At 34.4% G+C, this 12,054-nt stretch overlaps 1 protein-coding gene across 1 annotated transcript in view; it reads left to right on the top strand.

The window, feature by feature from the left end:
- Positions 1–6,660: 6,660 nt before the first annotated feature.
- Positions 6,661–12,054, top strand: part of CCDC91 (coiled-coil domain containing 91) — a gene marked incomplete at its 3' end in the record, with an annotated part of 81,922 nt that continues 76,528 nt past the window's right edge. Inside the window, exons 1-2 of the mRNA XM_009881876.1 lie at positions 6,661–6,690; positions 6,800–6,878. Of these exons, the coding sequence (XP_009880178.1) occupies positions 6,661–6,690; positions 6,800–6,878 (109 nt within the window). The remainder of the gene's footprint in view (positions 6,691–6,799; positions 6,879–12,054) is intronic.

Genomic DNA, 12,054 nt, shown 5'->3' with positions numbered 1-12,054 from the left:
TTTAATAGTCAAAGAATTTCAAGTATCTCTGAGGAAATAATTAGCCTAATTTCTTCTTATAGGACTAGTTTATTATATTTTTGGCACAAAATCTTAATTTCTTATGGAAGCCTTTTGTTAATTTCGTTATGTCCAAGATTTTTTTTAAAAAAATCATGTTTATTGTAATTATGAATGCAGTCTAATTTTCCAAATTGAAAGACAGTCCTAAATTTCCCTCTGTTCTCATGTCCTCATGGTCTTGTGATGTTAGCCCCTGCTCAATTATATACTTTCCTTGTTAGATACAGATGATAAATACTGAAAATTTAATGCAGAATTTAGGAGCTGTTAAGAGCTTTCCTGTAAAAACCAATACAGAATACTCTTTTTCTGTAAGAAGACTGTGAACTCTGTTCATTAAATAACAAACCGCTAAGTGAATGTTAACCACATGGATCATGCTATCTATGTAGGAAATTTTTCCATTCAATTTTACTGTATAGTCAGCTGCTTTAATAGGGGGGAAAAAAAGTCTGCAGAAGCTTTTCATTGCAAACAAGATATTGCTATGATGTAAGTTATGGAACTGGAAGTTACAAAAATAAAACACTAAAAGGATTGAAGTCTCCATTGATTTGAAGGATTTGGATTTACTGCATCATATTCTTTCATTCTTCTTGAAGAAAAAAAAAAAATCACCTACGTTTCAGGACCTCATTACAGCTACCATTTTTAGAAATTGATACCTGACAGATATGCTGGAAGAATCTAGCCATACTGCTAAAAAGGGAATTTAGAATTCCTCAGTCTCCAAAAAAAAAAAAAAAAAGTGACAAATCTGCCAGTAGCTATTGTTTAATTTTTGTTTTGACAATGGTCTGTGGTAATGTTTATATTGTTTTTCATGCCACTGAATTCCTGGCCATAATAAATGAAAAGTATTCCTCTGTTTATGGTCTAAGTGTTATTAAACAGGAGTGAAGTGAGAAAAGTAAGTTTTGTGGGGTTTTTTGTGTTTTTTTAAGAAAACTTTACAGATGCTCTAAATTTAATTTAGCTTTCATTATGCTGTATGTTCATATTCTGTTTTTTCTTGAGCTATGTATCCTTTGGGATATGTGTATTCTGTAATCAAAAATTTCTAATTAATGACTTAGTAGCTACTATAAGTTAAGAAGCCACATGTTTGTCCTGCAGCTGTAATTGGTATAGATCAGGAGACAAGTCTGTATCAGCTGGGTAAAAAGAAGAAAGTTTGTTCGTGTTTTAAAATTGCTAAGAAGTGCTTGGAGTTTTGGCAGAAGACCCATGAGGAAAAGTGCATGTGAGGTGGTTAGAACTTTGCAATACAGAAATTTATCATCTGTTTTGCTCTTTATCACAAAGGTATTCCCACTATATATGCTTTCTAAATGACTTATTTTAAAATTTTATTTTATTGTTATTTTTTTAGTCTCATATTTATTTTGGATAGGCTTTTTGGAGCCTACAATTTTGACCAAAGATTTAGTCTTCAAATAATGTGGTCTATGTTATGTCCGGTGAAGAAACAGCTAATAAGCCTGTCCTAGATTGAAGACATTGAATGAGTCATTTAGTAAGCATAAACATGCAAGTAAAACTGATACGTTGTCATAGGTAGGGGTTAACCACCTACGGTGTTTGCCAGAAATACAAATGCAGCAGCCCTGCCCTCAGCCAGCTCCACACTTACTGTTCTGACAAAACAAACAGCAATATGCTCTCTAAGTTGTTCCTTTGAAATGTACAAAGTTCTGCAAGTAAGTTAGCTACTTACTCAAAATTACAGCCCAGGTAATGTATCGTCCGGTTGGATGTACCTGGCAAAATTAGTTGTCTATTACTGAGGCAAATTTATATTAGACTTACCAAGTAATAGATCAGGACTTGATTAATTTGAATTCGTACGAACCAGAGGTAGATTTTTAAGTGAATGAAGAATCCTTCTTAATTCACTGTTTGGTCTCTCTACCACTTTTGCCTTTTGGAGATGAAGAATACCAGGTTTACAACATTCCTTCTCCTTCTAACAGTTGGAATGGGGAAAAGGGGCTTTTTTCCCAGCTTACATTTTTCTGTCTTGTTCCTTGTGAATGGCTCCTGGACTTCCTATGTGTAAGACCTTGATTTTGATATTATGTTAGGGAAGTGCATTTGCCAAAGTTCTCATGACCTATGTTAAGCTGGTGGTCAAGCTTTGGTGACTGCAGTTTATGTAGGAAAGCTTGCAAAGATCTCAGATGAGCACAGCTGTCTATATTTGAATATATTCATCATGCACTGTTATCACTCATAGAGAAGGAAGTCTTGGGCAACATGATCTGAATGCAGTGTTGGCCCTGCTTTAAGTAGGAGCTTGGATTGTATCACCTGCAGGTCTGAATTCTGGCCTAAATTATTGTACGATGTGGTGAATAAAAAGTTGTTGATAAAGGTTACTAGAAATACAATAATGTTCATGATCCATGAAAAGTTTACTCCTTTTCACAGGAGTGTGACTGGAGAGCTTCTCAAGACTTTTAGAACATGACTGTCTTGAGAACTATAATGTTTTGGAAATGACCTGGGCTGGATGACCTACTGCGTCTTTGCCAACCGTAATTTCTATGAATCTGTAATTTTGAGGTTGACTTCTTGTTGCCCAATTTTACAGTTACTTAATTCCAGTATCAGGCATATTTTAAGAGACCACATTTAGTCATGGTTAGACTGTGGGTTGTTTCTTTTTTTGCATGTGTTATTTTTTAAATCCTTCTGCAGATTGTCAGCACTAATGTATTCTTTCCTATTCTGGTGCCACAAATAATATTTCTAGTCTATGAGGAAAGAAAAGTCTGATTAATCTTTTTGGAATAGATGATAGATTAAAAAATGTTGTTCCCAAAATTGTTGCAATTTGATGTGAAGTGTTAGGCTAGTTCTGCTGTTTATTTACATCAGAAATGCATTTCCATCACCAGAATAAGGGATGAGAAATTGTGTATTTGGTCTGCATTTCCATCACCAGAATAAGGGATGGAATTGAGAAATTGTGTATTTGGTTGTATTTTCAGTGTTGTTATCAATTAAGTTAATAAAGAATTATTTTAATATTTTAAACATTTTTTTTACACCTAAATCCATGTTTACTTGAGGACTATGAAAGATTCCTAGCTAAAAATAGGCTCAGTTAATTTTTTTCTAAACAATTCCTAAAATGTATTTGTGTTCCTGTTCCTTTCTCCTGGCAGAAAGCACCTCTTTCTTTTCATGCAAGAAGAAACATCTTTTTGGAAAGACATCTCCTAGTAAGAGCTCTTGCACTAACAGCCTTTGAAAAGAACACCTCAGCCTTTGAGTTTAAGTGCCTTATGTCAGCATCCCTCAGGACTTAATCCCTGCTTTCTCTCCTAATTTGCTTCCTGCTTGTAATACATGCTAAGTTTGCCCGTTTCATTCTGATTTTTTTTCCAACATCAAACAAAGCATGTAAACAAATTAGGATTTCTTTTTGATGAACCAAAAACTTAGCTTTGTTTTTGAAAACAGAGGTGTGTGTACATGTATTAATATATATTATACATATACAAATAGCAAACAGTCCTTCCTAGCTGGTTGAGAATCACTTAGCCTAGAATTCCTGTGGGATCTCCAAAGAACAGGATTAGCAGTTAGGCATGAAAACACCATTGATACTACTGAGACTTGCTTGGAGTCTATTTCTCTTTTATTCCATTTAAATGATGTGTGGAATAATTCATAGATTAATCATGCTGTTACAGCCATGAAGTGTCTGTGTTAAAATTTGTGGAGTAAGATAATCTTAGGTCAAAATAGTCTTGTGATCATTACCAGATTTATGAAAACTGTATATGTAATGTAATAATAGAGATGGTGGATTCAGTAACAAGGTGGTCTCCATTTTTTTTTTTTTCCTTCTGCCCTACATCCTTTTTCTCTATCAAAAGTTACTTCTGTTTTATGTATACACAGGTTCTTAAAAATTTTCTTGCCTTCCTGGATATCCTCGCTAGTATTTAACACAACTTTTGCCTATATAGGCTTCTGTCCTTCATTGCTTTATGTCAGTGCTGCATTTGATGGTAAATGAAAGTAGTTAATCACTTCTTAGAACATTATTTTTCATATTTTATAGATATTTTTTGTTTGCCTTTTTAAATTAAAAAAGTGGCCTCATTTTAGTGTTCCTTTCCAAAATTGCTTTAATTCCTGTTGCACTCCTCTGAACTTGTTCCAGTTTGTCTTCTTAAAACGCAGTGCTGAGTGTGGAATGTACTTTCTCCACTTGAGGCATAACCGGTTCTGAGACAATGGGAATAATGTTTCTCGCTCTTTGGGGAGAAAATGTGTTGCAGTTGTTTGAAGTAATTCATGAGGTCCTTTGAAGTAACTTTGGGTAGAGCCTGTAGGACCTGTCGATGTGACACATAGTGTATAGATAAAGCACCTATTTGCCTTTCTAAAGCCTCTCTTTCTCCAGCTGACTGGTCTGATTGTAATTGCTTCTTGAATGCTGCATTTTGCAGTACCTATATGTCACCAGTCTGTTTTGGATGGTGTTTAATAGTAGGTAGCGTGAATATGTTGACATTCTCCATTGTTTGTGTATTGCTGTCTGCTTCAGCAGTGATATTCTGTCTATACAACTTCCATTGCTATCACTTGTGTGAGCATGTGTTATTTTTTTTTTGAGTTCTATATTAAAGCTATGAATGTTAATGAAATGTGTTGATTTTTGACTGGTTAAGGTTGACATTGATGGGAAAAATATGCAACTACCTTCTTTCTTTCTTAAAAAATAAAACAGCACAAAAGCCCAACCAACACAAAACCAACGAAACCCCTTGCAGTCCCTAAAAGGATACTTAGTTCGTATACCACATGTGAATATTGGATGATACTCTTTAATTTAACCAAATCTGTCTGCTTACATTGTCATAGTGGTGATTTAAACTAAGTTCATCAATAAGAACTTGGAAATTAATTTGTTAGTTTGGAAGATGTGTGTTTGAATCAAAGTCTTTCTTGGTAATGATTTTCAGCAGTGGATGTAAACTGAATGTGTCCCCTTCGGTCATTCTAATACTTTAATTTTGAGATTTCCTCCAAAACCTTTGAATTCCTCTGTTTCTGAGCATGTGCTTTCACAGTAATAGAAGTGTCTCCAGCCTATAATCTATTTTAACTGAAGTCAATTAACTTTACAAATGTTTTGCTGTTCTGTAGAGACCCTAAATGTTTTTTGAATCGTCCTTCATTCATGTATCAGAATGATTTATTTTTTTGTGATACATATAATACCCTTCTTGAACAGCCATATATATCTTGAATTACTTTCATTAGTAAAAGTAAAGTAAAACTTGTCCTGCATTTTTGTAAAAGGAACTGCAATTTAACTATAAATACATCAAAATGCCACAGAATTCAGGGCTACAGCTCAAAAATGCTGATCAGCGTGTAAAATCTAAATCAGCCCCTCCATGAAACCTAGGGAAGGACCTCTGTGGTAGCAGAAAAATTTCCAGAAATTCACCACAGTCTTTTTCTAAGTTGCAGTTTGTGCTGATGTTGCCAGACAGCTAAGAAGAGATGGGAAAAGCAAGAAATCTTTTTGGATTTAATCACAGTGCTGATTTGGAAAAGCAACTTAACAATGAAAAATATTTTTATATTTTAAATCATAAACACAAAACTATGAAGTACATGGTAGATCGTGATTGTATTAAGTTGGACCGTCTTCATTACTAATGAAGAAAGCTCTTCATATTGGAATCCAATGGTCAGAAATCCTACTTCCTGGACTTTTTCCTTTTGTTTTAAATATAAATCCAGACTAGGTGATTTAGTGTCTTCAGTACTGTTTGTTGAGGTACCGGAGACTTGACTGCTATACTTGAGAGCAATAGAGATAGCTTTTAAAGTACCATCTTTCTGTTTTCCTGTCTTGGAAAGCTTTTTCTACGTTCTTGCTTTCAAAGAAGTTTGACAGTATTGATGGACAGGGCTTATCTTTTCCCTTGAAGATATTAGAATTCCATTGTAAAATACCAAATATTTTCATTTACCCTGATCAATAGAAAAGTGCTTCTTAAGAGAGATCTTGCAGCTCTAGCCCTTGCATCCTCTATGTGAAAAAGTTCTTATTTAGGTCCCCTAATCTTTTGTAGACCTTGCAAATTTGGAAGACTTCAGGTAAGCTGTGAAGATGAGTATTCAGTCTTTCATCCAAGTACTCACTTCTAAATGAGAATGTGATGAGGTTATGAAAAGCACATAGATGACCTAGGTAGCAGTTGTATCCAAGTGATGGTCTCTACTCATCTGCCATGTAACTGAAGTACAAATGTATGAGTCATTTTGTCTTTTGACTGCTAGTTGATCATAAAATCAGCACGTTTCTCTTATGAGGCTAGCCAATGAAATATACCCATTTTCCTGCAGTGTAGAGCATTGTATTACTTCATCCTGATGGGCTTTTAAAGTTTGACCACAGTGACTTGTTCTACCTGAGTCTTACCTTTAAAACTAACACCATACCTTTTGGTTTTACAAAATTTTTATTGTTACTTTGAGTAAAGGGGGTCTAACAATTTTTATGGGGTTTTCTTGTTTGTTTTTAAATCAAGATTTCTGCTACATTCCAGGACCAGTTGAAAGATGGACGATGATGACTTTGGAGGATTTGAGGTATGTTATTTGCATGACTTGACTTAGAAATTTAACTATTTTCAACTGTTTTTATAGGAATTTATAGTATTTTGTAAAATATGTAACAATAATTGTTTTGTGTTTCTAGGCAGCAGAGAGTTATGAATTTGGAAATGGTGAAAAGCAGGCAACATCCCCTGCTATTGCTTGGGCAGCATTTCCTACAGGTATTGATAAAATCACTATAAAAATTCTTAATAATATATTGCTATCCTTCTGTATTCGCTGTAAATATCGGTACCCAGAGGATGTTCATACACAATAAAAGAACAGGCAACAGTGAAAACCTAGCATAAGAATGTTCCCGAGTAATTATTTTGGGAAGCTGCACTTCTCAAAGTTAAATTTTCTTGAGGAATGAAAGAGAAGTATAGTTTATCCAGTTCAAAGGCTGATTGGCATCTCATGGGGAGAAGAAATGGAGCTTCTTCACTCAAAGTATATTCTTTCTGTTGATTATGGAAGGTCTGTTGCAAATGATGGGAAAACATACAAAAAGTAAACTTTAAAATAGGTCTTGAACATGTTGCTTCCTTCATTAGATTTCTTTGTCCTTCATTAGATTTCTTTGTGATAAAGTCTTTTAGTTGCTTTGGGGGGGATGATCTTTTTTACTTAAGCAGTTTTTAAACTTAGAAAATATATTACACATCCTTTATCTCAAGCAGAAGCTGAAACATTATGGAGCTACTTTTATTAATTTATAGAAATGCCTGGTGCCTGTCTGGATTTTAAGAAATGAATAAATGTTCATTGATAGTGGATAAATGTACAATATCATTAGAACTTAAAGATTAAGGAGGTGTTACTGTTTGGCAGTTATTTTTGTTGTGGGAATTTAGTCTAGATTTCATTGCTTTCACAAAAAAACCCCATCACTTTAGCAGCATTAAGGGGAAAAAAAAAACCAACCCACATTTTATTCTTTGGTTGTGAACTGAAGATTTCTGCTTATTATTATATTATGCTGAATAAATTATGCAAACTAATTATAGTTTTAAAAATAAGACAGGGATTTGTCTCAATATGAACTCCCCATAAATCATGTTCTTGAAATGTTTTTTTTATTTCTGGTGCTCCTAGCTTTCATCCATTACAGAATAATTAGTTTTATTTGTGATTGAAATAAAGGAAAACAAACAACAAGAAACTATATTTTCCCAAATAACTTTATTCTTCATCTTGTCACTTTGACTGTTATTCAAAAATACTGCTTACATTCATTAGCATATTTGAATGTGTTTAATTTAATTAAACACCGCACAGCTATATTGGATTTATCTCATGTAGTCTAATTTAAATCTAATAAGGTGGGTAGAATTTAAATGGTTTGTAAGTAACACAGAAGATTTTTGTATGATTTGTAAGTGATGCAGAAGCCTTAGGGTATGTTATACAAAGATATTTTAAGTATTTAAAAATTTAAAAAAAGCTGCATTCAGAATATTTTATTACTGTAAAATCTTCACATGACTTTCATGCAGATGTTGCTGTGAACAAATTAACTTATTTCAAGAGGAAAGTTTTTAATAGGATCAACTGAAATGCTTGTTAGGTATTGACTTGTAAGTTAATGTTTTTAGTAACAGGTATAACTGAATTGTCTGACCAATGTTATTTATACACAAGTTGTTCTTGTCTTACCTTAGAAATTTATCACTCAGGTTTACTGAAAAATGTGAGAAATTCAAATTTATTATGGTGCTATTGAAATGATTTTGATAAATTTGGAGTGTGATACCATTATATACACCCAAGATTCAGTGAACTTTGTGGAGGAGGAGTATGTACTCATCTCAACAATTTCCTGCAAATCTGGTGTTTGTAAGATATAAAAAGTTATAAAACAAAACAGAGAAACCTGTTGCAGTATTTCTCAACATGCAGGAAGAAATCAGAAATTATTGCTAAGGCACCAGTGTTGATTACAGGGAGCAATTTTGGCCTTGAAATTTGTCTTGGACTTCTTACTATCTTTTTGAATGCTGATTTCACTTTTTCAGTAGACTTACAGTATGATAAAATGGTTATTGGTATGTGCAAATAGTCTGTTCTATGCAGTACTTCAAATAAGCAAATGTTTATTAATTGTGGCTTCTGGTTCAGAAAGGGAGAAATATAAGAAATTGTACAGCAGAAATATTATACTGTTCTTTCCCCTTCCACCAGGACAATTACCAGAGAATATGCACCTCTTTCTGTTAGGCGTCTCAAGCAGTGTCACTTAATAGGAAAGCACTGGTTTTATTCTAAAGGGTAAAAGTAATGGAGGTGGAAACAAATACTTCTTACTTAGTGTGATTACATATGTGATGGATTTCCTTTTTTCTTTCCAGCTTGAACATGAGGAAGTGCTAAAAAGAATCACTACTGTATGCCCAATGTCTGGGGATGTTGTTGATTCCCTCATCTTAGAGATGTGAGGGAACTACTCAAACATCAGTGTTTTCTTAGCTTGGATTCAGTAAATACATTCGTAAACTTGAAAAAGAGGAAAATCTATTTCAACAAACAAACAACAAAACACTTTGGAAATAAGTCGTTCTTTGGAAAAATGAGATCTTTCTAAGAACAGTAATTGAGTACCAAGTCTTATGTTTAAGCCTCAGACTTAAGTTTTTGTTTTCAGTTCTGAACTGTATTTAAGTTTTTTTAAGAACTCTAAAATAAATTATGGAATATTCTAGTGCCTTATCACTAGTCCATCTGGTTCCCAGAAGAGATTCAAGGAGGCTGACTGTCTTAAATATTGTAATTATATATATATAATTATATTATTATTGTAAGTCACTGCAGGGGATTTTGCTCTTTGGATTCATAAACTAACTTTTCTGAGGAAAAAGAAAGGAACAGTTATGCTGTTCTCAGAGAATTTCATTTATTGAACATTAATATTTAAATGGAGCTATTTTTTAATACAGTGGCCAAATCTAACTTAATGCTGACTTCAGAGATGTTAGTGGGGGTAACTTGATACACTTTTTTATTTAAGAAAGTAACATTTAAGTATTTTAGACTCCAGAATGGTCCTTGCAACTGTTAAGCAAGATACTTCAATGAAATAAATAGTTATTTGTAAGTCAGTTTTGTTTTGTTTCTTTGTTAGATACTTAGTAGTAGAAATACATTGTTATGCAACTTAAAAAAATAATGTTTTAAAGAACGATGTCAGTTTGCAATTCAGTAAGTGTGTACTGGAATATTGAAGTGCCTACTTTTTTTTTCTTTTATTAGTTTTAGGTTTTTTTTCTTGCACTTCTGTAGGTGTTGTTTTGTGTACCTTTATTCCTGAAAGGAGGATCTCAAAATTTAGCACTGTGCTTGTACATCAACAGATTCTGGTCTTATCTCTGCTTTTCTAAGGTTACGAATAACGTGTCTGTTGCTTATAGTGAAGAGTAGGAATAGGATCTAGGTCTCTACATGCTGTGTCAGTGTTTCATTTTGGCAGGAGTTCTTCTCTGGACATCCAAAGGAGCTCATGTAGTGGAGCAAGTGGAAAAACTAAGCATATGTTCACCAAAGAAGGACTGTTGGCTGAGATGGAGCCTCATGAACCTGTTATGGATTGTTCTAAGTAAAACAAAAGGTGTTTTTTTTTTTTTGTTCCTCTGTGTGTGTTTGTTTTTAAAAAAAGGAGACAAAAAACCCACCAGGGTGAGAGATGCTTTTTCAGTGAAATTCAGACAAAATTCCCATCTGGAAATGGGTTGGAAGTGCAGTCTGAGCAGGTGTTTCGGATTCAAGCTGTGGAAAACCTAAATGATTTTGTTTACGAGTGTTAGGTGAAACCAGATTCATGTCAGCGTTAACTGTGGATGAGGTGGAGATTTTTTTTTAGCTTCATTTTATGAGGAAATGAGGCTTTTGCTATTGCTTTCAGTCCCTGTTCTCCTATTACAGGTTTTGAATATGTTGCTTAGTTTTAGTGAAATCACTTATAGTCTGTTAATTACACTTCTCTTTTTTTTTTTTTTTTTTTTTTTTTAATCAGGGACTGAATAATGATAGACCTGGTGCTTCACCAGAGAAAAGGAAGGTTGAATCAAGTCACTGTGGGTTCTGTAGAAGCTGTCTGGTGTTGATACATATTTGGAGGTTTAGAAGACCTATAGTATATCATCTCCCATGGTCCCAAATGGTAGCTATTGAACTGAAAGAACTAGGGGACAAGAACACAACTGAATGGAAGCCAGCACTAAAGCATGAACATCTTCATTTCACTGTTTTACATGATCTAGGCGACCTCCATTTGGTTAATGGAAATGTAACCAGTTCAGTCCATGAACTGGAGAGCTGTTCAGATATCCAAAAGCTAAATTCAGCTTTTAGGGTGAGCTTGAGTAGCTGCTTTGTGTCCATGAGTTGTACTGACTAAGTCTCTGCTCACGTGTATGCTCACGTGGCCATGTAAGCTTGTATGTCTTAATGTGGAGCAATATCACATTCCCAAGTTCCATTGGTTTGGCTGCTTATAGAGTAACACTTTTCTTTACTTCTATCCTTTGGCCACATATGTTAGAAAAAATGGTTTTTATATGTGACCTCCAGTCTGTATTGATCCAAAGCTATTTTAGTTATTACTTTTTGAAAGAAACATTATTTCTGTACTCACTGGAGTAAAGGTGTATCAGAGGAGCCTTATTTGTTTGTTTATTTATTAACTTCTTTTGGGAATCTTTTCTATGCTTTGTGCCATGTCAACATGCTTACCGTCTGTAAGCAGATCTGGAGGCAGCTCATATAACTTTGAAGCTCTTGATTTACCCTTTGGATTAATTTGGCCAAGTTTTATGTTTGGTCTAATAGTAAGAATTCTCAATGCCTTCATGAATAACAGGACATTCTGCAAATTTTGGGAGAAGATTTCTCTCCTTTTTCTAATATTCTTTCATTAACAATGCACATGTATACAAAGCCTATTTTTCGTGTTTCAACTAAGAATTCAGTATTTCTGATGGTCTTATTTGTGGCACTGAAAGAACAGATGTTTTGAAGTCTATTCAGTGTGAGATGGGGTGATCTCTACTGCTGTGCAGACATCTGCGTGGCTTGAAGCATGCTGTTTTCAGCTGTTGTGTTGAAATGGTTGTTTTCAGTTGTTTCTTTTCATAATACATCTAACTAACTTGACACCCACAAGTGCATAGGCCCCAATGGGATGCACCCACAAGTGCCAAGCGAGCTGGCAGATGTCATTGCTAAGCCACTCTCCATCATCTTTGAAAGGTCATGGAGAACAGGAGAGATGCCCGAGGACTGGAGGAAAGCCAATGTCACTCCAGCCTTCAAAAAGGGCAAGAAGGGGGACCCAGGAAATTACGGGAAGCGTCACCTCCATCC

This window comes from Charadrius vociferus, unplaced genomic scaffold (assembly GCF_000708025.1).
Source record: "Charadrius vociferus isolate BGI_N301 unplaced genomic scaffold, ASM70802v2 scaffold413, whole genome shotgun sequence".
In the NCBI taxonomy this organism is placed as follows: Eukaryota; Metazoa; Chordata; class Aves; order Charadriiformes; family Charadriidae; genus Charadrius; species Charadrius vociferus.
Note: the sequence above shows the minus strand (reverse complement) of the source record. Positions and strands in the feature narration are given on the sequence as shown.